The following is a 22,011-nucleotide window of genomic DNA, read 5'->3' as shown; positions in this document are numbered from 1 at the left end:
GTACCATTACCTTAGGCAATAATCCGTGCCAAATTTCGTAAATATGTCTCTTCAAATAAAAAGGTTTTCTATGCAAGGATTTGATTTTGATCATTTAGTTTGTATGGTAGCTATGCGTTATAATCGTCCGATCTAAAAAACTTCTTCAAATATTGTAGCAATGCTTTCAATAATAATTTATGTCAAATTTAGTGTAGATAGGTTATCAAATACAAAAGTTTTCCATACAAGGCTTTGATTTTTAGGGCTCAGTTTGTAGGGCAGCTATATACTATAGTATATATAGTAGCCCGATCTAAATACGAAGATTGTAGCAGTGACTTAGATGATAATGTATGCCAAATTTTGTGAAGATATGTCGTGAAATAAAAAAGTTGTCCATACAAAGGCGTGAATTTGATCGATCAGTTTGTATGGCAGCTATATTCTATAGTAGTTCGATCTGTATAATTTCTTCAGAGATTGTACCGTTGTCTTGGTTAATAATTCATGCCAAATTTAGTGAAGATATCTCGTCTAATACAAAAGTTTTCCGTACAAGAACTTAAATTCGATCGTTCGAGACCTTAGTATACCCAAAGACGGTCGAAATTCATGTGAACCCGTATGTGGACGCCTCAGCAACTTGGGTTACTGTCTACAATACGGAATTCCATACGGCGAATGCAACTATCTACGCCGTTTCATGGCACAAGTTGTAGCAGCAGACGAGGGAAAGTATTAAGAGTACCCAGATAATGCCATACTACTAAATACTAAATAAATAACCAGCGACAGAAAATTCTTTTAAAATTTTGTCAGAAAATCTTTCAAAAATCGCAAAAAAGCTTAACAATTTTTTAACATATTTTTATTACATCCATAACGGTTGTACATAGATACATACATATATAAGGTATTATTATTTCACAGCATTTATTTTCGGGTATTAATTTTTAGCGTCCTCCCAGGCCAAGCTCACTGCCATCCGCAATGTTTCCTCATTTCCTCCAAAGGCCTGCGCTACGGAATGTTTCTTTTAAGTCTTGTTGAACTGTATCAAGGCTTCTTCTCACTTCTTCACCGATCTGCTGGAGAGTTCTGGCAATTTGACGATTAATATGGGCCGTATTCGCAGCAGCATTGGCCACAGCATCCGCAGTAGCTTTTTCAGCAGCTTTTGAGACAGCATCTGTATTAACAGATGAACTCGAATAAGACGTGCCTGTATAGGTATTGGAGTAGGAGTAGTCTTGTAGCACAGACGAACCGCTGCTGCTCACAATCAGTTTGAAATTGATGTCTTCATTGGATTTTATTGGCTCAGTAACCGACTCATCGACAAGCTGCTGTTTGTTGGCTGACAAACAGATATTTCTTCGTATAAGATCTCTTGGTTCTGTTGGCGACCTAGACTTCGTCACCACGCATTGATCTGTGCCGGCGGGACATAAGACGAGATCGCAACGCCAGTAAGCTACAAAATAAAGAAAATGTTGTAGACTAATCTTAAATACTGAATTACAACCAGTGGCGGATCCATGTGAAGCTTTTAGAACCACCCAAAGTCTAAGATTTTAATTCAAATTCGGTAGAATTTATGAAGTAACATCTATTTTGAAAATATGTTGGTGTTAAAATCCCTAAGAAAGTAATTTTGGCTCCGCCACTGTTTCCAACAAACGTTATTTATATCTACTTACTGGCATTCAGGTAAACAAGGACATCGCCGGCTATAGTTTGGCTAAATGTATCGGTGACCACCTGACTGAGAGCGCTAGTAGGATCATTTAGACTAAAACAAACGAGCCCAATAAGTAGAACGTGAAGCTGGAGTGATTGTTTTCCGAATCGTTGCATATTGTCCGTTATAACGGTGCTCTTGCGGGATCAACTTAGGGTGTTTGTGCTGAAATGTTTTCAAAATCACGATGCTGAATAATATTATAAATATGCGGCTATATGAATAACAGTCCCTATCTTGTAGCTTTATTAATAGAAGTCCGATTTCCACGCGATCAATGGTTTTTGCGTGGACTTAGTATGCCTTCTTGTGGGGCGGTTAAAGACCAACAAAGGTACTGATGAAGTTCATGCAATGAGATGAATGAATTGGTCGATGAAAAGATAGGAAAAAAACGTTAACTTCACAAATCCAAAAGATTCTTTATAAGAACTGTTTGCATGGCAACATGATTTAGAGATCCGATCTCAACAATTTCTTCGGAGTTTTCACCATTGCCTTAAGTATTAGGTAGGTTGATAGTTGGAGTGGCTGTTTGAGGACGCACCTAGATCTTTAAGCTATCCACTGTGATACCACTGGCCATAACGTCTCTTCATTCTATTGTCTCCTCTCAGAACCATCCCGGGTTTCTGATGAAGTTCATCAGTACGAAAAGTTGTATCTATGCAACCTCAGGAAGATCATCAAAAAACCCTCGACCGATAGTTGCGATTATTTTTTTTATATAAAACCTTACGTTCGCTTAGAATAGATAGGCTCCTCTTCTTCTACCTGCCGACAGCTTCTACAACAGCCGTTCTTTGGTATCCCCTGTCTGCTAGCATGTCTGTTAATAAGGCAGTGACCTGTTAGAACTCCTACCAGATTTGGCATATGATTTCTCTCGAATTTTAGTAGTCGGTATGTACGTTTGTCTGATTGTTGAGCATAATAGAGATTGTTTCCATCGAGACTTAGTTATATCTATAATATGGATCCAGCTCTGAGAGTAATCGACGCAGTACACGACGGGGGAAGCAGAGGCAGGCGAAGTTCTTCACTCCGTTTAAAATACCAGGTGGATAAGGACCTGGCTACAATAGGAATCTCCAATTGGACAGTGAAAAGGAAGGACGATTGGCGCCCTGTTGTAAACTCGGCTATAACCGCGTAAGCGGTGTCTACGTCAGTAAGGAAGAAGAACTTTATGGTAGTGCCAGCTCTGTCTAGCTCATCTGCTTCACAGTTAACAGAAATATCACTTTGTCCTGGAATCATTGCAGTTTTATTGTGAAACAGGTTGTTAGATCCACTAACAGCATACTTTCACTATCTTGGAAGAAACTCTTAAAGATTTTAGTGGTTTATAAGCTGCTTGGATATCTTTATGAATAAATATATTCCCTGTCAGCACAAGAAGACTTTTTCATATCTCATTTGGCAGAAAAGACACCACTTTCCACCTATATCTAGTTCAGCTCGTCCATTTCCCACTCTTTTCTGCTCGGAAAGGCAAGGTCTGTTAAACGGAAGGCGATTTTGGTATTTAATTTGGGTGAAAATACACCACTTCCGCCTTATATTTAGTTGGAGCCATCCGTATAGATGCTAATCTCTGCATCCCTGTCCAGCTCGCCCATTTTTCACAATTTTTTGGTCGGGAAGGCAATATTGGGGACCGAATTTAAGTTGAATTCTACAGGATTTCGAAAATTCGTCGTATTGGGTAGAAACGGAAGTTTACTAAGTATCATAGAACGCTCGTTATTACAGGCGACTAAGAGGGAGGACTCTGTATACAAGTACCGATTCCGATCAATGCTTTCAGATATATGCTATTGTGGTGCGATAACGGCGATACTGAAAAATGAGCAGTTTCTTGGAAAGAAAAGAACGTGAACTCTTGGTCTTCTTGAAAAGAAAAGGAGATGAGCAAAATATCAGATCAGTATCTCAAAAACTGTGGGACTAGTTCGCGTATATACAGACAGACGAACGTCGCTAGTATATATATTAGAGGGTCTCCGACGTTTCCTTCTTGATGTTCAGGGTATAAGAATTAAGAGCAACCAAAAGACTATAATAAAAAAGTCGGAAATGCCTAATCATCTAATTGATTTTCGGTTGGTGGCCAATATCGATAAAAAATAGCCAATAGTAGGTGCTTATTAGTTAAACTTATCAACGGCGGACGATTCGGTCATTGGCGCAAAGCAGACCCAATAAAAAAGCTTCGTAAAAGTATTATTTTGTTAACAAATCTCAAGTGGGTCCGCATTTAATTTATAGAACCATCGAAGGCCAGAGATAACGGGTTGCATGAATGACTAAGTATGAGTCACAATTGCTTGTTTCACAATGCATTGCTTCTTAAATCCATCGATTAGCTTATGGCAGATAATAAATGTTTACGATTATTTATACCGTTTGGACAAGCTGAAGTGGTGGCTAAGTGATTTTGGAGCGTGCAAAGTTTTAGGTGCCTTTCTTATCACAAATTCTTTTGCGAAAAACTCGCTTATAAAAGCAATTGGCGAAAGTGAAGAAGGCATCAGTTAAAGTGTTGAGCAAACATCCGAAGAAAGGTTGTTTGCATTTTAACGATTTTTGACGATTTCGACGATTTCGACGATTTCAAAATCATTTTAAAGTTACGGAGGATTCAGTACGATCTTGTTCTATACTCTTATCACATAGAACATAACAATGACCGAAATAATTAAGATTGCAAGCATCGCTTTCTTGGCCTTTTGTTGCCTAGTTCAAGCGAAGTATGTGCCCGGTGTTTCCTACATAGAGAATGTAGAACTCGCCTACGACAATGGTGAGCTCTCTGAGATGTTTTTGGTTAAACGAGTATTTTTTCTAATACTTTATCTTTTTTAATACTTTAAAACGTTTTTTTTTTCAGTGACGGACATTTGGCGTTGCGACCAACTCGTTTGTCCCACCGGCACACACGGCTGTAAAATCATAAAGCGCAACAATCCCAACAAAGCAGACGAATTGATTTGTAACAATATTTGTGTTGACAAGCTGGGCGCGAATTTGCTGAAGTTCACACATACCGAGTCCATGGTGCAAGCGCAGACGACTGATATTTATGTAAACTCTTATGTGGGCGGCGATATATCGCAGTGGAGCGCGGGTTACAGTCTGTCGTGGCAAGGCGTAAATGCCACTATCGCACCCCAAGATTGGCCCAGTGTACAGGAAAGTATGAGATCTCTTATAAAGATGTTTGACGACTCATATGGCTCTTCGCAGAGAGTAATTAGCACATTTAAGGGCGCTCATTAAGAAACTTATTTTCAATTTACTTTTCCTTTATGAAAATAAATATATAAAGCTTAAAGGAATAGTGTACAAAGCCTACATTTTTAAGTCGAACTTTTGTGTCATTGTAAGTTTAGGACACTAAAACACATTTTAATTTGAACTCAACGAAACATTTTAAGATTGACTATGTCGGCAAACTGGTACCATTTTAATAGATCAATTGAAAAGTCTCTGGCTCATAGATGGCGCTATTAGAATCAAATCGATTGGATTTTTAGTTAGTCCTAACCTTCAAAATATTGTTTTTTGAATGGTCAAGTACAGTTACAACAGAACCTTCCTGTGATGTCAAGTTTCCGGAAACTGCCCTAGGAAATCAATCATCAAGGATTGGTATGCTAAGTTTAGACGTGGTGAAATGAGCATCGAAGACGATGAACGCAGTGGCCGCCCAAAAGGGTTGGTTACCGACGAAAGCATGAAAAAAGTCCACAAAACAATTTTGCATGCCCGTAAAGTGATGTTGTACGAGAGAGCTGAGATTCTAAAGATAGAGCTCAGAATCCATCAAAACAAAAACGAATTGATGATTCTGTGAAATGTTTGAAGCTCTTTAATCGTAATTAAACTGAAATTTTGCTCCGATATGTGACAATGAATGAAGCATGACTCCATCATTTCACACTGTAGTCCAATCGACAGTCAGCCGAGTGAACTGCATACTATGAACCCGCACCAAAGCATGAAAAAAACGAGACAGTCGGCATGCAAGATTATGGAGTTTGAACTTTGAGATGCGCATGGAATAATTTTTACTCACTACCTTGAAAAAGGAAGGGCCATCAACAGCGACTATTACATAACGTTATTGGACCATTCAAAGGACGAAATCGCCGAAAAAGTGATGTTTCATCGAAACGATGGCAAAAATCCATGAAATGGCCTTCGAACCATATCGGCAGATTCTTCAGATCTCGACCACCATCGACTATTTACTGTTCTCAGATCTTAAAAGAATGCTAATTGGGAAGAAATTTTCGTCGAATGAAAAGGTGATCGCCGAAATTGAGGTCTTTATGGTATCGAAAAGTTAGAGGGTCGCTATAATCAGTGTGAAGCGAACTATGTTGAATGAAACAAACGAGTCAAAAAAATGTCTTTTCAATTGACCTAATAGAAAAGTAGCAGTAGAGACCCAGTGACGCTCAGCAGTGTCGAAATAAAAGAGCTTGTGCATTTCCCTGCTGGGTTGCGTTAGAACAAGTTTCTTTATTTAGTATTAAGCTCGCTTACGGAGAAAACTTAATTGGTCTGCGGTTGAACAGTATTTTCATAACCTATGTGCATACATACATGATTTATGATGAATTTATAAAACAAAGCTCGAGCAACGAGTGATTTGTTATTTCCGAAGAAAATGCATTTTTCTCATGGATTGATATTAGGTGTAAACGGAGATTTGCATGAGAATACTAAAGTCGTTAATAAGACACAAAAATAATAGCGATGATGGAGGTGTGGACAACAAAATTCATCTTCTCAGTCACGAGGTATAAGTCCGGTTGAACATATTTGGAACCTAAGCACAGCCCTTACCCGAGCTTCAGCCGAAATTTCTCCCAATGTAACTGAAGATTTTGTGATTTCAAGGTCTAGAAGGTGATGCCCCACAGATGGAACAAGTACAAAGTTAATAGAAATAGAATTTGCAAAGAAATTTCTCAATTTTTGTGGTAGCTGTAAGAAAGTCTTTTCCTTGGTGATTGGTTATATTTTGGATATTTTTATTTCCGATATTGCGATGAATTACTGTTTTGTTTTCCAAAAACTCTACTTCATAAATGACTTAAATAGTCGGCTCATGGGAAAAAGACAAAGAAACTAAGATATGGTGAGCTGTATGTAGTGAAACACAGATCAGGAAGCTTCAGACTACTTTGAAGCGGAGCCGCCTTAGGGGTAACATGGGTTTACGAGTTTCAAAAAATCGTTTTTTTATAATCTTATTAAATTCTACAGCACCTGTAAAATATTGTCCCAAATTCAAGTTGAAAAAGTAATACAACAGGGATAAAGTAAGAATCACGTATAAATGTGAACTACCAACTTTCTTACGAAAACGAAATATACTGATAAAGTCGTACAAATATATTTTTTATTGGTCTTCTTCTCACAGGTGCTATGGACTTGCACTTATATATACATATGTATATATAAACAAATGCAATGTGTGCTCAACGCTGTTGAGAAGATAAAATATATGTACATATATATGATCACCTCAATGCATTTGAATAGATAAATCGTATTTATTGATAAAATTTCACGATATTTTGTTCTGACGAAAAACATTTTGCACTTTCGCTCACACACTACATTCATTCACTTAACTATGTATGTGAGTATTTACATCAGAGCGGGTCGATTTACAGGGAGTCATAAAACAAAAAAATCGCGTATGTGGTAAATGTCATTCTGAAGACCTTTCCCTCGGACACTAAGAGACTATGGGTCTAAATGTCATTCTGAAGACCTTTCACTAGAAGACTAGGAGACTATAGGTCTAAAATGTTATTCTGAAGACCTTTCACTAGAAGACTAGGAGACTAAAACTGGTTTCGAGCCAACGATTTTTAAGGCGAAGTATTTACCCATTATAAAATTTTGTTGTTCAGTTTTTGAGATATCCGAATGAAATTTAAGCCATAGATGCATTTTGATACCGTATTGAACATTTCTCGCAATCGGCCAGATTGGACAACTATTTCACACAGCTTCCACACAACCGATTATTCAGATTTTCTAAACTTCGTCTTCAAAATCGCTGGCTCGAAACCTGTTTTGGAACCATAACCACCTTGGAAAAGTTGTTCATAATGATGCGTCGAAAATTTGCCGCATACGCGCTTTTAAATACAAAAATCGAACCGCTCTAATGTACATAAATATTTATATGCCGGCGAATATTTGAATATTTTTTTTTTGATATTCTTTTGATCAGTTGAAAAAATCGAACAGTTCGGACAACTATGTACATATATCACACAGCTCCCACACAACCGATTATTCAGATTTCTTGAACTTCGTTTTAAAAAATTCTAGCTTGAAATCTGTTTTAGACCCATGGTCTCTTGGAACCATAGCAAAGTTGTTCATAATGATACGTAGAAGATTTTTAGAAAAAAATCGACCCGATCTGTTTTAGACCCATGGTCTCTTGGAACCATGGCAAAGTTGTTCATAATGATACGTAGAAAATTTTTAGAAAAAAATCGAGCCGATCTAATGTAAATACATATGTATGTATATTCCGGCGAATATTTGATTGTTTTTTTGGTTTGCGAAATAACTCACAAATCTTCTTTGAATGCACACATTCACTCTAGTATCAAAAGTCAAAAAAGTCTTAATTTCGAACTCTAAACTAAACTCTAATGAAATAGTTACAATAATCAGTTAATTTCTGCGGCACTGAGTATGTAAGCTTTGTATTTGTTTTTATGCGCGCGTTGGAAACTTTGCGACAAGTCGTTATCGTATCTCTGCTGTGACTGAGCTCGCGACTGGGTGGCTTGCCGCGAAATTGTGTAGAAAACCCCAGCAATTTCAATAGAATTCAAAACAAATAATAATAAAAATGGCACGAAACTGCAAAGAATTTCAATAAACACGTATGCACTATATTAGACTTATATAGACAAGTATGTACATATGTATATTTGTCTGTCTGTAGGTCTGGTTCATTAATTTTAACGGCGACGTAGAGCATCGCGTAGTTTACAAGTGCGGCGAGTGGCGAGAGACAGGTGAACGGTTTGTATTTCACTTTTAATTATTTTCTATTGTCTATTCTCTGCAGTCTGTACTACAAGCGAACATATTTACATATATTTTATTTAAATATTATAGTTGCTAAACTAAAGACCAATGTTATTATTGTAATTAGTGTAATGATTACGTAATTTCTTAGTTTCTAGGAAATTTTAACGGCGACAACTTTAACTGAAAGAACTTAGAACAGTCGAAAGGCATTAACTTCGGTTGGAACGTCGCTATAATACCCTTCACAGATAAAATAGTTTTTCACAGAAAGAATTGATTTTGATCAATCAATTTGTATGGCAGCTATATGCTATAGTAGTCCGATCTAAAATATTTTTCTACGGAAGTTATACTATTGCTTTGAAAAATAATCCATGTCAAATTTTGTGAAGAAAAGTCTTCAAATAAAAAAGTTTTTCAAACAAAGACTTGAGTTTGATCTTTCAGTTTGTATGACAGCTATATACTATAGTTGTCCGATAGCGACGGTTCCAACAAATGAGCAACATCTATGAAAGAAAAGAGACGGTGCAAAATTTCAGATCGATATCTCAAGAACTGAGCGACCATTCGCGTACATATAGACAGATGAACCGACGGATATAGCTAAATCAATTCAGCTCGTCACACTGATCCTTTATATATAATTTATAGGGTCACCAATACGAGGATGTTGTTTCCTTTTCATTGGGACTGGTTTAAACGTAGCGAGTCTCTAACCCAGCGCACAACTTTCTGTGATTAGTATAAAGCTTTATACACATTTATATAGCGAGCTGCTTGCTTCAAGACCGACGCCAGTTCGTAGCCGCACCTCTTGCGAACAGATGCTGCAATTAGACTTCAGCGAACCCTTAAACAGAATATGTCGGAGTAGGTCCGCTGAAGCTTCCTCTCTTTTAGCCGTGACCCCAGGCTAGTTACCCATGTTTCCAGGGTGTGCGGAGAGAACGTAAGAGTAGGAACTAGATATAGTCCTACAATTGTAACTGCTTGCCCAGAGGCATAACTATACCCCATTACACCCCCTTTGCGCATTGGCAATGGCGAGTATCGCAGTCGATGGACCGATGAGCTGTACGAGATATAAGGCAACATTGACAGAGTTCAGCGAATCAAGAGCCAGCGGCTCCGCTGGCTAAATCACGTTGTCCGAATGAATGAAAATACTCCAGATCTGAGAATAATCGACGCAGTCCACGCCGGGGGAAGCAATGGCAGAGGAAGGCCTCTACTCCGTTGCAGAGATCAGGTGGGGAAGGACCTGGCTGTACTTGGTATCTCGAATTGATTCTAAATAGGGAAAATAGGACTTGACTGGCGCGCTGTTGTTAACTCATGTATACCCGCGTATGCGGTGTCTACGCCAATAAAGAAGAGGAAAAATATTTTCTTCTGTGTATTACAAACTTCGTGACAGAAATCATTTAAAATTTTCAATGTTTTGAGGTTGCATTGGCGCTCATGATCAGGCTTGTGTTATTATTTCATATTTTCAAACTTTTCAGCACATTCTGCCCATAAATTTAGCTTAATATATGGTGTGATAATATGGGTAAATTACCGTAAAGGTTACGAGCTTTAATCTTTTGTTGTCAATGTTTTGTTATTCTACTAAAAATGTGCTAGAAAAATAAAGTAAATATATCAAGTCTTTACTTACTAAAAAAATTAAAATTTTGCTTAATGAGATAACCCAAATTGCTTTTTGAACTACTAGCACTCGTCCGCTACTATTGAGCTACTCACTTTCGTTGCTATAAATTAGATAAGATGCTTAAGTTTTTCTTCAAAATCTATGACGTACCCCTTGGCCTAAATACTTTATTGTTCTATTCCTGAAACAGTTTTTAAAGAAAATTTCCGGAATAGCCTGCAATGCGATTCACGTTTAATGTCATCAATTGACTTCTCCGGAGCGGTCGTTTGAGTTTGGTGAATAGCTAGAAGTCACACAAAGCTAAATCAGACGATTACGAAACGATATTGTTTGAAAACTTGGCCAAAAACTCACGAAGAATCAATGCAGTATGCGACGGTGCATTATCGTGGTGCAAACCAAGAGTTATCGGCCAATATTCCGTTCTCTTTCCACAAAAAGCTTCGCGCAAACGACGCTTAACACTCAAATAGTATTCCTTGTTGACATTTTCGCCGGTCGTTAGCAATTGGGATCTCACTACACCTCGATAATCGAAGGAAACTGTCACTTTGACGTGTTTTTTCGCCTTCGGCTCATCTTTGGAACGATATTCTGCCGCTTGATCGTCTATAGATCCAAGTTCCGTCGCCAGCAATACTACGCTTCAGGACATACCGGTGGTCCAAAAGTATTGTTTTACAGACGCGTGATTGTGGAACCAATCGTGCTTTCACTTTTCTTAGGCCCAAATGATATTTTAGAATGGTTTTCACTGAGCCTTCCGATATTCCTACTATGTCGGTAAGATATCTGACTGTTAATCGTCGATTCTCAAGCATCAATTCTTTAATTTGATTGACGTATTGATCATCAGTTGTTGTTCATGACTGTTCTCCTGAACGTGGTTCATCGTCAACACCTTCTCAACCCTCTTTAAATAATTTGTACTAATCAAAAACACTTGCTCGCGGCAACTTTTCCTGGACCTACTTAATAAACCTTAGTTTTTGTCTCAAACTACTTTGGCCTTACCTTCTTCGCTACTTAGCATTTGGTTATAAATTTTCAACTGTTCGAAACTTTTTGTTAAAATTGTATCTTGAGCATCCTCTTGACTGTTCCTCTTGATTGTTCCTGGTGGACACGATATTAACTTCTCTTCGGTTTTGTTTAGCGCGGCCCCTAACTTGGCCTACTCGTCTGTTTTTTCGTTACCGAAAATGTTCCTGTGACCGAGAACCCAAATTATGAGCAAGTGGAGTTGGCATGGCAGTGAGCTTAAAGTATTCCTACATTTGTTGCCATAGCTGGCATTAATCTTTGGCGATGAAAAGTTTAACGATGCCGCCTGGTTATCTGTGTATATGGTTGCTTGCTGTATCCTGCCGTTGCTTTTCAGTTGAACTCCACAGGCTTTGTCTATGCATAGTCATTTCGTTTGACAGTTACTAGCTGACTCTGAGAGAGATATATCAAGTTGCTCGGCGTATACCCTGGTTCTACTCCGCAGTGTATTATGATCGCTGCGGTATAGATTGATACGGTGTTCTCCTCCTCTACTACACCTCTGCTCCATCCACTAAACATTTCAGAACTACTGAACTTGGTAGCAAGCAGTCTGCTTTTTTTTGATTTATTTTGAGCGTTTGAGTTCAGCATATCGCTATGTTCATTATGTCCACCGTGCCAGGGTTAATTGTTAAGCGTGTGCTACGTCATCAATACAAGCGGTAGCTAAAAATTTGGAATTCCTACTGTACGATTAATAAATTGCCGATTAAAGCAGCGTGAGAACAGCGCCGCCGGTAATGAATTATTCCTTTTGAAACACACAAATCGAAAATGAATTATTCATAAAAAATGTGTTTGTTTGCTGTGTTTCTGTGCGCTAACATTTGCTAACGATTGCGACAATGAACATGAAAGTTATATAAATAACTAAAATATATGAATGACATTATAAAAAATAACGTTAAAAACCAAAATTAAATTTTTAAAAGAAACATGAAGAAATCTGTAAAAAAAATTATTAAAAAAAAATTATATTATTTAAAAAATTAAATTTTAATTTTTTTAATTTTTTTTTATTTTTTATATATGTATATTTAAAAATAATTTTATTTTTATTTTTATTAAAAATTATTATTTTTTTTTAATATAAATAAAATAAAATTATAATTTAAAATATATTATAATCAAAATGATCTATTGCTAGCTTCTGCTAATTCAGTGGAAATTCACAAACTGGTTGCCGTTCTTAAATGTGTTTGTCTGTGTGTATGTGTTGTATAAATGCGGATTTTAATTTATTCCGATTGAGTGAAGATTTATTCAATTTGATTATGGCATCATTTATAGGACGGAATTAGTGCTGGTCGCACATGAGTTGATTGATATTTGCAGTAGCCCTAGATGACAGTTATTGGAGCTGTAAACAACTGTGCAATGTATTTTATTTATTTTTGTAATGGCATATTCTATTAAATCTTATATAGATATCAATCGGTGCCAAATGAAGTAGTACTGCTTGCCTTTTATTTATTGTCATTTATTGCTCATTTAATAATTAAACAGACTCGAACACTTCGATTCATATCACAGTACGTTACAAAAATGCGTATATCATATGATTTTAGATTAGATAATGTGATATCATAACGTAAGCATATTAAACTACATGTCAGCATATGATGTCGCACCTTAAGAAATAATACGACTTCAAATTATCACATGATAATAAATAATATTCCTAGGCTTCGCTTCAGGTAGCAATATAATATGTATAAGCCTTCTTATTTATCGGCGCTTATACGACGATAATATCACATCGTAAGCATATTATTACAAAAACGCGTAACTTTTTGTTGAAAAAAATGTATTAGGTGACATAACATCATATGATTCCACATCACGAATATGTATAAAACACACCATATAATGTTCCTTAACATCATTTGATATCACATCGTAATATATATTATTACCACATCGCATCGCACAACGTCATATATCATAATATGATGCCACAGCATAAAAAAATTATTGCAAAACACTGTATATCGCTTTAAATCATCACTTTCATCAAATTTCAATGCTTCGCTTCATATCAGATCACTTCACCCAAAAATTTATAAGCCATCACATGACGTGATGTAACATCATATGATCGCACATAATGTTTATTATCGATTTGCATCAGTTCTTGATATGATATAATGTATATATGACGATAAATTACATAATGTGCTCTTACATCACATGATATGAACACATGAGATTTTAGTAGATATATAGTATGTACTCATTAGTTCAGACATCTAAGGCGTGTTTAATTCCATCAGATTTGCAATAATTATATTATTTATTTGCGGTCAAAAGGCCTGTATCAAGCAAAATAATCAATTTACTTGGAATTCTGCTATCTCACTCGATCGTAGCACTGGGTTGTGTGCTTATTATAGTTATATATTATACTTAGTTATTTATAGTTTCCATACCGTAGTCGCAACAAATATACTATAATATTAATAAGGTGTAATTATAAGAAACTATATGAGAGTTGACTATACTGGACCAGAGTTGGGCAGAACCAGATAGAACGTGATACCTGGATGTAAAACTGCAAAAGCCATGTGCAAAACGGTAAATCGGAAGTACAAAAAATTTCTAATGACATTCAATAGATGAGACTGTACGAACATGATGGGAATACTAACTAATCGAGAAGATTGTAGGAAATGTCTAGAGCAGGGCACCGTGGAAATAATGGAGTATCTCTTGTGCACTTGTTCCGCAATGGCAAGACTACGCTGTAAGCATCTGAGGTCCCCACGGTATGATACACTGGAGGAAGTATCGATAGTGATGCCGCAGAGTATGTTAAAAATTGCGGAAACCGCAGGCATCCTAAAGGATGATTACTTCTCTTGGACCTAGCAACTGAACTCCATCTGGTATCGATCAAAAATGGCCAAAGCATGGCTTATTAGCCTACCAGATTAACATAACTATACTGAAGCTCAGGAAAATGAATTTTTGATTGCGTCTAAGTTAATTCAATTTAACATCTTTTCACTTTCTGCGCTCTTGCCCGGCTTTTGTCAGACTGAGTTTGGAAAACTGCAGAAGACATTCCTTTAGCGAAGCTAGGGAAGTGGCTGGGACTGATATTGAAGACATTCATGAATTTCTGTTGAGCTCATGCGCTTTGTTGATATATTAAGTGATATACTGTAGGAAGCTTTTTGGTAACACAGGTAGGTAGGGTTTCTGGTTCAACCCTGGTTAACATACCCTTGTATAATCCGCGAATTTCTCTCCTAAAATTTTCAGTTCACTTATCTCTAATGTGTACAAGCAAACCTAAGTCTTCATTGCACCACAAAATGACCAAGTTTCCGTTTAGAATCTAAAACAGTTTGGCATTTAGTAAAATCCACAAGACATTTGTTTGTGTGGCTTTAGTGAGTTATATAAGCGCCGATAAATTCCCTACTTCATGGTGCATAAGTTACGCTAATCACCCTTCGGCGGCGCCCGCCCTCGGCTGGACGCGCAGACTTGATGCCGTCAAATGTAAGAGCACTTTGGCTGACTGCCAGCTCAGGCGGCGAATCGATGTAACAAAAGTGCAAAAATGCATTAAACGACACCTTAGCGCTGCGACTAAAGTAACAGCAACAGCAAGAACAACAATAATAGCAACGAATGTGGCAGCAATAGCATGAGCTTCTGATTGGCGAAGTAACGTAAGTTCTAAAGGGTGATGCAGTTCGAAGTTCCGTACTTTTTTTTATAAGGAAAAAATGGAGGAATGTTTATTATCATTCGAAAGCAAATCCTTTGACAAATATTTTTTGAAAATGTTGGCCTCGGCTACATCTCAGCTGGTCCATCCGTCGAGTCCAATTCTCGATGACTCGTTCGAGCATTTCGACTGGTAACTGGCGAATGACACTCGCGATGTTTTGCTCTAAGATCTGAATCGAAGCGGGATGGTTCGCATAGACTTTAAACTTTATATATTCTCCCAGAAAAATCTATCTATCTAACGGTGTGATATGACATCAATCAACCGGCCCAACACGTGAATTTATCTGCTCACCGAAGTGTTCTCTCAATAAATCCATTGACTGCAGCGATGTGTGGGAAGTGGCGCCGTCTTGTTGTAACCAAATGTCGCCGAGATCACGAGATACAATTTCAGGCATGAAATAGTCGGTTCTCATGGCGCGATATTGGTTGCCATTGACGGATACATTCTCACCGGCATAATTTTTGAAGAAATATGAACCAATGATTCCACCGGCCCACAAACCACACCAAACCGTAGTTTTTTCTGGATGTAATGACAGCTTCTGAATCTCTTTAGGTTGCTCTTCGTCCCAGATGCGACAATTTTGCTTTTTTACATACCCATTGAGCCAGAAATGGGACTCAGCGCTGAAAAAAATTTGGCTCGGATCACCCGTTACAAGCGCACACACACACCGAAATCGTGTTATGTAAATGGCTTGGCTTGTCAATGGCGCTATGTGTGTGTGGGGAGGTGTGCGCGTATAGGCTCAGTATTACATATAAAGGTAGATAATTTTATAGTAGTAATAACAACAACATAAATTCGCATTTGATATGAAATTATGTGGCAGGCAGCATAAAAAATCATAAATTACGGATTTTTATTAAGGTGCCAGTGTAGCATGCGTCGCTGCGGCATGCCACAGCAGCGGCGACATTTCGCGAGGTGTGAATCGTGCTTAAAAGTGCTTGTGGCAAAGTGCGGACGGTACTAAAACTTAACGGCTAACATTTGTAGTTGAGGTGTAAGTACATATTTATCGCTCCCACACACACACACACACACACACACACACACACAACACTTGAGCTGGCTATTTATTAAACACATATTTACATTTTCACGCGTATTTGCAATTGACTTCGCACTGAGTGAGCCGGTGGTCTCGCTAGTCGCTGGCCGTTGATGTTATAAATTGGCATTAGTTAACGATTTAATGCATTCTTGGAATTTCAATTGTTGCGCGCACGTTTAGTTACGACAATTTCTAAGTGATGCCGAATACATAACCGCGCAGCTTTTCGTGCCAGGGCCACACGCCAGCTAATTAAGGGTATCTGTAGGGAAACGTTGGTAGGCTTGGTTGCAATTATCATTATTACTTGAAGCAGTGTAGGTGTTGGAGCTAGAAGCTTCTGCGTCGTAACCTTCTATATGAAATGCAGTTATTGTTTTGAGTTGGTAATAAGCATAGATTAGTCTTGGTAAGCCATAGACCAGTTTTGATCCTTAGCGATACCAGCTGAAGTGTCGTTACATAGTCCATGACCAGAAGTCATCCTTTAAAATGACTGATCTTGAAGCGACTTACAGTTTTCCTCCTTTGGTTTTCATGATTATGGCGGCAATTTCAGACTCCGCATTCCACTCATCTTTGGTTTGAACCATTTGGTCTACTAAGTTGTTTGCTTTTCTTGGTCGAATTGCGGACAGTGGCACTTTCTTAAATGTATCGCTTAAGTAAAAATCTATGTTCATATCGACAGACTTTCCATTGTCTTTCCTAGATTTTCACCGTCTTTGCTGGCGTATTTTTGTTAGGTTTCTGAGTATTGCATGCGTTACAGGCTTCCTCATCTCTTTGGTTAAAAAATCTAAACGCGACATTAGCGATCTAAGATCTACTCGATCTACTGGAGAGATAGAGATCGAAGCTCAAAATTACAAGGACAACATACCCTGAGTACACAAATGGCGTAAATGAAAAAAAGATTTTATTTCTAGTGCTTTTTCCCACACTCCAGCTTCGCGACAGACTTCAAAACTCCGGACAGGAGCCTTCTACTATTTTACTTTGTTCCACGGGCTATAAGCATCAATTTCAGATCACCATTTGAAGTTTGAATATTTGGTAATACGGCCCAAGTATATATCCCTGTGGTACACCATCGGTGACTTATATTCCTTATAGACTTTGCTTTTGTTATAGTTAAGAATTATTTGCTTGAATTATATAATAACAATTATTTTATAAAGTTGTAGATCCAAGAACCTGAGTTAGCAACAGTTTTGACGTCAAAGGTAACAGTATTGTTAGGTGCCGTCCATACACCGTTTTTTTCTAATAGCCCTTACAACCAGTGCCTTTTCTATGCTCACCGCTTCGATTGTGGTTCTTGCATTCCTTAACTCGAATTCGTTCGAGGTGAGACGTTTGTATATAATCCGCTCGTGGACTTCTCCAGCTGAAACATGCAGAGTGACCGAAAATGAGGCGGATCTGTCAAAAGCACTTCGTCGTGTGTTTAGACGAATGTGCTTACTAAATTTTACGTAAGTTTTTATATATATGTACCAGTATATGCCTACAGATTACAATAACTAAGCGCATTTTTATAATTCCTAAATGTACGAGTGCATATCTCCATGTGCTGACAGTTTTAATCCACGGCAGCTGCGGCTGCGCATGTCATCGTGTCACCCACCAGATTCGGCGTTGACAAAGCCCAATTATACTTGCAACGCGACATATTGCTGTGAGTAGCAGTAATGTGCAGCTGATGTTGGTGGTCACGGAGGCCTATTCAAAGCATATATAGAAACTATTGCCTTTCATGCATTGTTGTTGTGCTAGTATAAATGCGAGCAGAAAGCGTTAATTTTTCAACAACAAATGGATTTTTTATCAGCAAGCGGATGGGATTTGTCAAAATATTTAATTTTGAATGCATTATGGCTGAAGTATTGGGTATCCACGAAATGAGAATTAATACTATGGAAAACTATATCCGTGCTTGGAGGTATTCTTTTGGCATACCTTGACACGTTTTCTTAGAATTCTCATTGAAAAAATTAAGTACCTAATGGTATGCATTGCTTACAAAGCAAGCTTAGAAACTTACTATTGGTAGCACTAAAGTAGCTCAGTAAGACACACCACGACCAGACTCTAGGTAGCCGGAACGTACTTGGATTTTTTCCGTACAAGCAGTATCAACTTGCCTCCACTTTGCCTTTACTACAGCAAAACCACACCAAATTAGAAGATTTTTGCGACGCCACTGGAAATGTCAAAAATATTTTGGGACAAAGGCAAGCTTTAATGGTAAAAAATATTCTAAGATCCGCTGTCGCAATTGGCTAACCCCAATTATGATACATTAGTTCTCCACCACTATGGATCCCACAAATCTATCTACACAAAAGCCAAAGTCGTTGGAACACATCAGTCAAGGAAAGATGGACGCACCGATTAAGCGGAGAAGGCTGAAACGAAAGCATGGCTGGAACGAAAGCACGGCAAAACAGATATTTATTTGATGGCACGGTTTTTACAGAGAGTACCAGCAAAGTATGGTCATAACATTGGAGTAACTTGTACCTTTTTTGATAGTAGTAGACTCAAAGTTTACAAAAGAGCGGACGAAATGATTCTTGGCCAGAAATGACTCTTTTCCACATGGCTCAAGGAGCTCACGACTTCCGGTCCTCCACTAAGTATCCTCTGGATAGCTAACTTAAACATCCGTTTAAGGGCGAGCTAAAGTGAGAACCCGAAACATTCCTTCCCAGGGTTGTGCGCTAGATTGGAACCCGCCACGTAAAAAACAACTCCAATGAAAAGAAGAAAACAGCCTCGGATGTGAGACTCCTCTTTTGATGACGATCACTGCAAACATACTAAGGATAACAATTTAAGGGCAAGCACCTAGAATGTCCTGTCCCTTAATTGGAAAGGAGTCGCTTTTCAGCTGATTGATGCCGTCGTAAGACTAAAGGCTGACATCACCGCCGTCCAAGAAGTGCGATGGACGGAACAACGACTGAGAATAGTAGGTCATTGTGGCGTTTACTACAGTGGCCATATTAAGGAGAGCAAAATCGGTGTGGAGTTTGGGGTGGGAGAAAGACTCCGTCGCCGAGTCCAGGCATTCACTGTGGATGGATGAACGTCTAGCCATAATCCGCATCAAAGCGAAGTTCTTCAACATATCGCTGATTCGCGCCCACGGGCCGACGGAAGAGAAGAACGTTGTGACAAAAGATATCTTCTATGAGCGCTGCCTCTGCCACGATGTCGAAATCGTGCTTGGTGACTTAACGTCAGTGTGGGCAAAGAAGGTATATTCGTTGGTACATTCAGAATCCATGATGAAACTTCTCTAAATAGGTTGAGGCTGATCGATTTCGCCGAGATCCGAAATATGGTCATCTGTAGTAAAATGCATCAAGCTACCTGGCTGTCTCCGGACTGAAAAACCACCAACCAGATAGATATTGTTCTGATGGGCGGAAGACAGGTCTCCAGTATTTTAGAAGTGTGTACGCTCCAAGGTCATAACATTGAATCGGACCAAGAGACAACAAAGCAGGGAAGCTAGAGCAACGAATAGCGACTAAATGACGTGAGCGAAAAGGCTAGGCTCGGAGTAAAGGGCCTCGTACGTAGACGTACTGTGTCGCAAGTTCATAATAGCAAGATAATACTGATTAGTCGTAGTCCCGAAAGAGGTGTACCTTTAGCGAGCAATATACATCGTACAGTATTTATAGAAGATGTCCCATTATGAAAACAAAAACAGGAGGTAGTATCTATACCTAATCTTGTTTTCAACCTTCATATTGCAAAATCTGCTTTGAACTCTTCATCGAATTAATGAAGCTTCCACTAAGCAAAAAATGAACTAAAGGATCTCAAAGTATCTATCCAGACTGTTCAGAGAGCAATGGAGCTGCTTGTACTTTTCATTGTCATGTAGATGGATCGCTTGCACAAATAAAGCTAATTTAACCGCCACAACGTCTAATTTACTAAACAGTTTTGTCTGCTTGCTGCTCGACTCCGTCCAAAGGAGTAACCCATAGTGCGCGAAGATCTGCCATGCCGCTGCCATCCACACTTCATAAATTCCACATACGGCTCAATCGTGTCTACTGTTTGTCTGCCCAGCTGTCATAATGTACAACCCGCCGTCAACAGAATGCCGCTGTCGCTGCGGCAGCCGCCGAAGGCTCGGCGGAGGGAGACGTGGAGCCGCGGCGTGCTGGACACATTGCAAGATTCACAAAGCGGTAAACGCCCATTAGCACTTTGGCACTCAATCGATCGTGTTTGCAGCATAAAATTTAAAATGTTGAATTACTATGTGCAATAATAATAACAACAACAACCACAATAATAGACGTAATAGCAACACACCCAGATGGCAGAAGGCAACACCAAAGCGACATGCCACAGATACCTACTCATCTGCCCCCAACGCAAGGAAGGCAGAAAGTAAGGAAGGCGGCACGCAAGGAAAGAGCCGCAAGAACGCGAAGCAGGTTGACGCTGGAAGTGTTGCAGAAAATACTGTCTCACAGCCGAAGCCACACGTAACTAACAATTTATTTAATGCGACGTACGTGCGCGCTTTGATGTTACGGACCAATGCGACAGAACGGATGAACGGACGGACGGATAAATACGCGGACGGCTAGCTCAGACACACAGGCGGACAGACAGCGCAGCAGATGCGCACAGTGTGAAGAGATGGGCTGCGGAGGGCCAGCAGACTGTTATGAGGTATGAGCTGTTTGCAAGCCAAACAGTATCCTTCTGCGTTGGAACACAAGTTCGCGCTTGCGCAGACACTGTGGCGAATTGCGTGCATCTTCGACTCCGACGCCGACTTGCATAAGGTGCGCGGGTGTTGCAACGCTTGCCGGCAAAGGCGTTGCACTAATGAAGCCATAAAGGCACGTCTTCGTTATGTCGTCATCATTGTCGCGGCCAATGCCACACCGCAATTAGTTAGTCAGTCGAGCGAAACATCATTCTTTGGCGTACACGAAATTAAATAAAACCGTGTAGCAACGCCCACACAAACGCTCACGGGCGTATGACAACAGCTTGCAAACACAAAGTGTTTATTTGTATTTGGCGTTAAGTTTGAATAGCTTTCGAGAAATGCTTGGTAAGTATTGGGAAGCGCTCTTCTAAGGCGCTGAGGCTGCGGTTAACCGGTAAAGGCTCCCACGTAGAGACTAAACTATGGCAGGTAGTGTTCGACCGAGAAAAGGAGACCAATGAGGACTTAAGCACAACGTTTTCATTCCCCTGTACAGTAGAATCGACCATTGGTTCTGTGAGCGACAGTTCTAACGACGAAATATAACAAATCATCGACGTATCAAACTGTAAAATAGGAATGGGAGTGGGACTCCTCTGTATTAATACATACGCAGATGGTGGCTTCAAACTAAATGATTTCAGCCTTTCGGACCAAAATTGTGAAAATAACAGAAGGCGTCAAGTGGATTTCAGCTCTAACCAGCTAGTCCGTAAACCAGCTAGTGGAGAGCCAAGCGGCAATTAAAGCTCTCCGTAGAGCTAAGACTAAGTCTGACTTCGTTAGGTTAGGCAAGCAGCAATGAGTAAACTCTCAGTTAGTAACTCGGTTAATATCATCTAAGTACTCAGTCATATAAGTCATATAAGGATAGAAGGAAAAGGTAGATGAGCTGGCTCACTTGGAGGCAGCTAGGAATACAACTCTCCCAAGT

At 39.0% G+C, this 22,011-nt stretch overlaps 2 protein-coding genes and 1 long non-coding RNA gene across 9 annotated transcripts in view; 1 reads left to right on the top strand and 2 right to left on the bottom strand.

Annotated features, from left to right (window-relative positions):
• The window catches only part of LOC120779028, a 256,412-nt gene that overhangs the window by 140,636 nt on the left and 93,765 nt on the right, over positions 1-22,011 (bottom strand). The window lies entirely within an intron of this gene.
• LOC120779022 lies at positions 833-8,547 on the bottom strand. Of its 3 annotated transcripts, none has more exons than XM_040111143.1 (3): positions 8,366-8,547; positions 1,683-1,888; positions 833-1,456 (listed from the first exon to the last, which is right to left on the bottom strand). In XM_040111143.1, the coding sequence occupies exons 2-3, from the start codon at positions 1,837-1,839 to the stop codon at positions 981-983; spliced, it is 633 nt and encodes a 210-aa protein (XP_039967077.1). In that variant the 5' UTR covers positions 1,840-1,888; positions 8,366-8,547; the 3' UTR covers positions 833-980. The 3 variants fall into 3 exon arrangements, with proteins under 3 accessions (XP_039967077.1, XP_039967075.1, XP_039967078.1); XM_040111141.1 differs by having other exon boundaries at positions 8,432-8,546; XM_040111144.1 differs by having other exon boundaries at positions 8,339-8,425.
• On the top strand, positions 4,116-5,089 carry LOC120779026. The gene is made up of 2 exons (XM_040111148.1): positions 4,116-4,529; positions 4,617-5,089. The coding sequence occupies exons 1-2, from the start codon at positions 4,412-4,414 to the stop codon at positions 5,003-5,005; spliced, it is 507 nt and encodes a 168-aa protein (XP_039967082.1). The 5' UTR covers positions 4,116-4,411; the 3' UTR covers positions 5,006-5,089.

The sequence above is a fragment of the Bactrocera tryoni genome, chromosome 5 (assembly GCF_016617805.1).
Source record: "Bactrocera tryoni isolate S06 chromosome 5, CSIRO_BtryS06_freeze2, whole genome shotgun sequence".
In the NCBI taxonomy this organism is placed as follows: Eukaryota; Metazoa; Arthropoda; class Insecta; order Diptera; family Tephritidae; genus Bactrocera; species Bactrocera tryoni.
The sequence above is the reverse complement of the archived record's forward strand: the minus strand, read 5'-3'. Positions and strand labels throughout refer to the sequence as shown.

Excerpts from the sequence above, each read along its gene's own strand:
- LOC120779022 (XM_040111143.1), bottom strand. The coding sequence starts at position 1,839 with ATGCAACGATTCGGAAAACAATCACTCCAGCTTCACGTTCTACTTATT. Across the intron at positions 1,457-1,682 it reads CCTTGTTTACCTGAATGCCA|CTTACTGGCGTTGCGATCTC; the intron begins GTAAGTAGATAT and ends TTTATTTTGTAG.
- LOC120779026 (XM_040111148.1), top strand. The coding sequence starts at position 4,412 with ATGACCGAAATAATTAAGATTGCAAGCATCGCTTTCTTGGCCTTTTGT. Across the intron at positions 4,530-4,616 it reads AGAACTCGCCTACGACAATG|TGACGGACATTTGGCGTTGC; the intron begins GTGAGCTCTCTG and ends TTTTTTTTTCAG.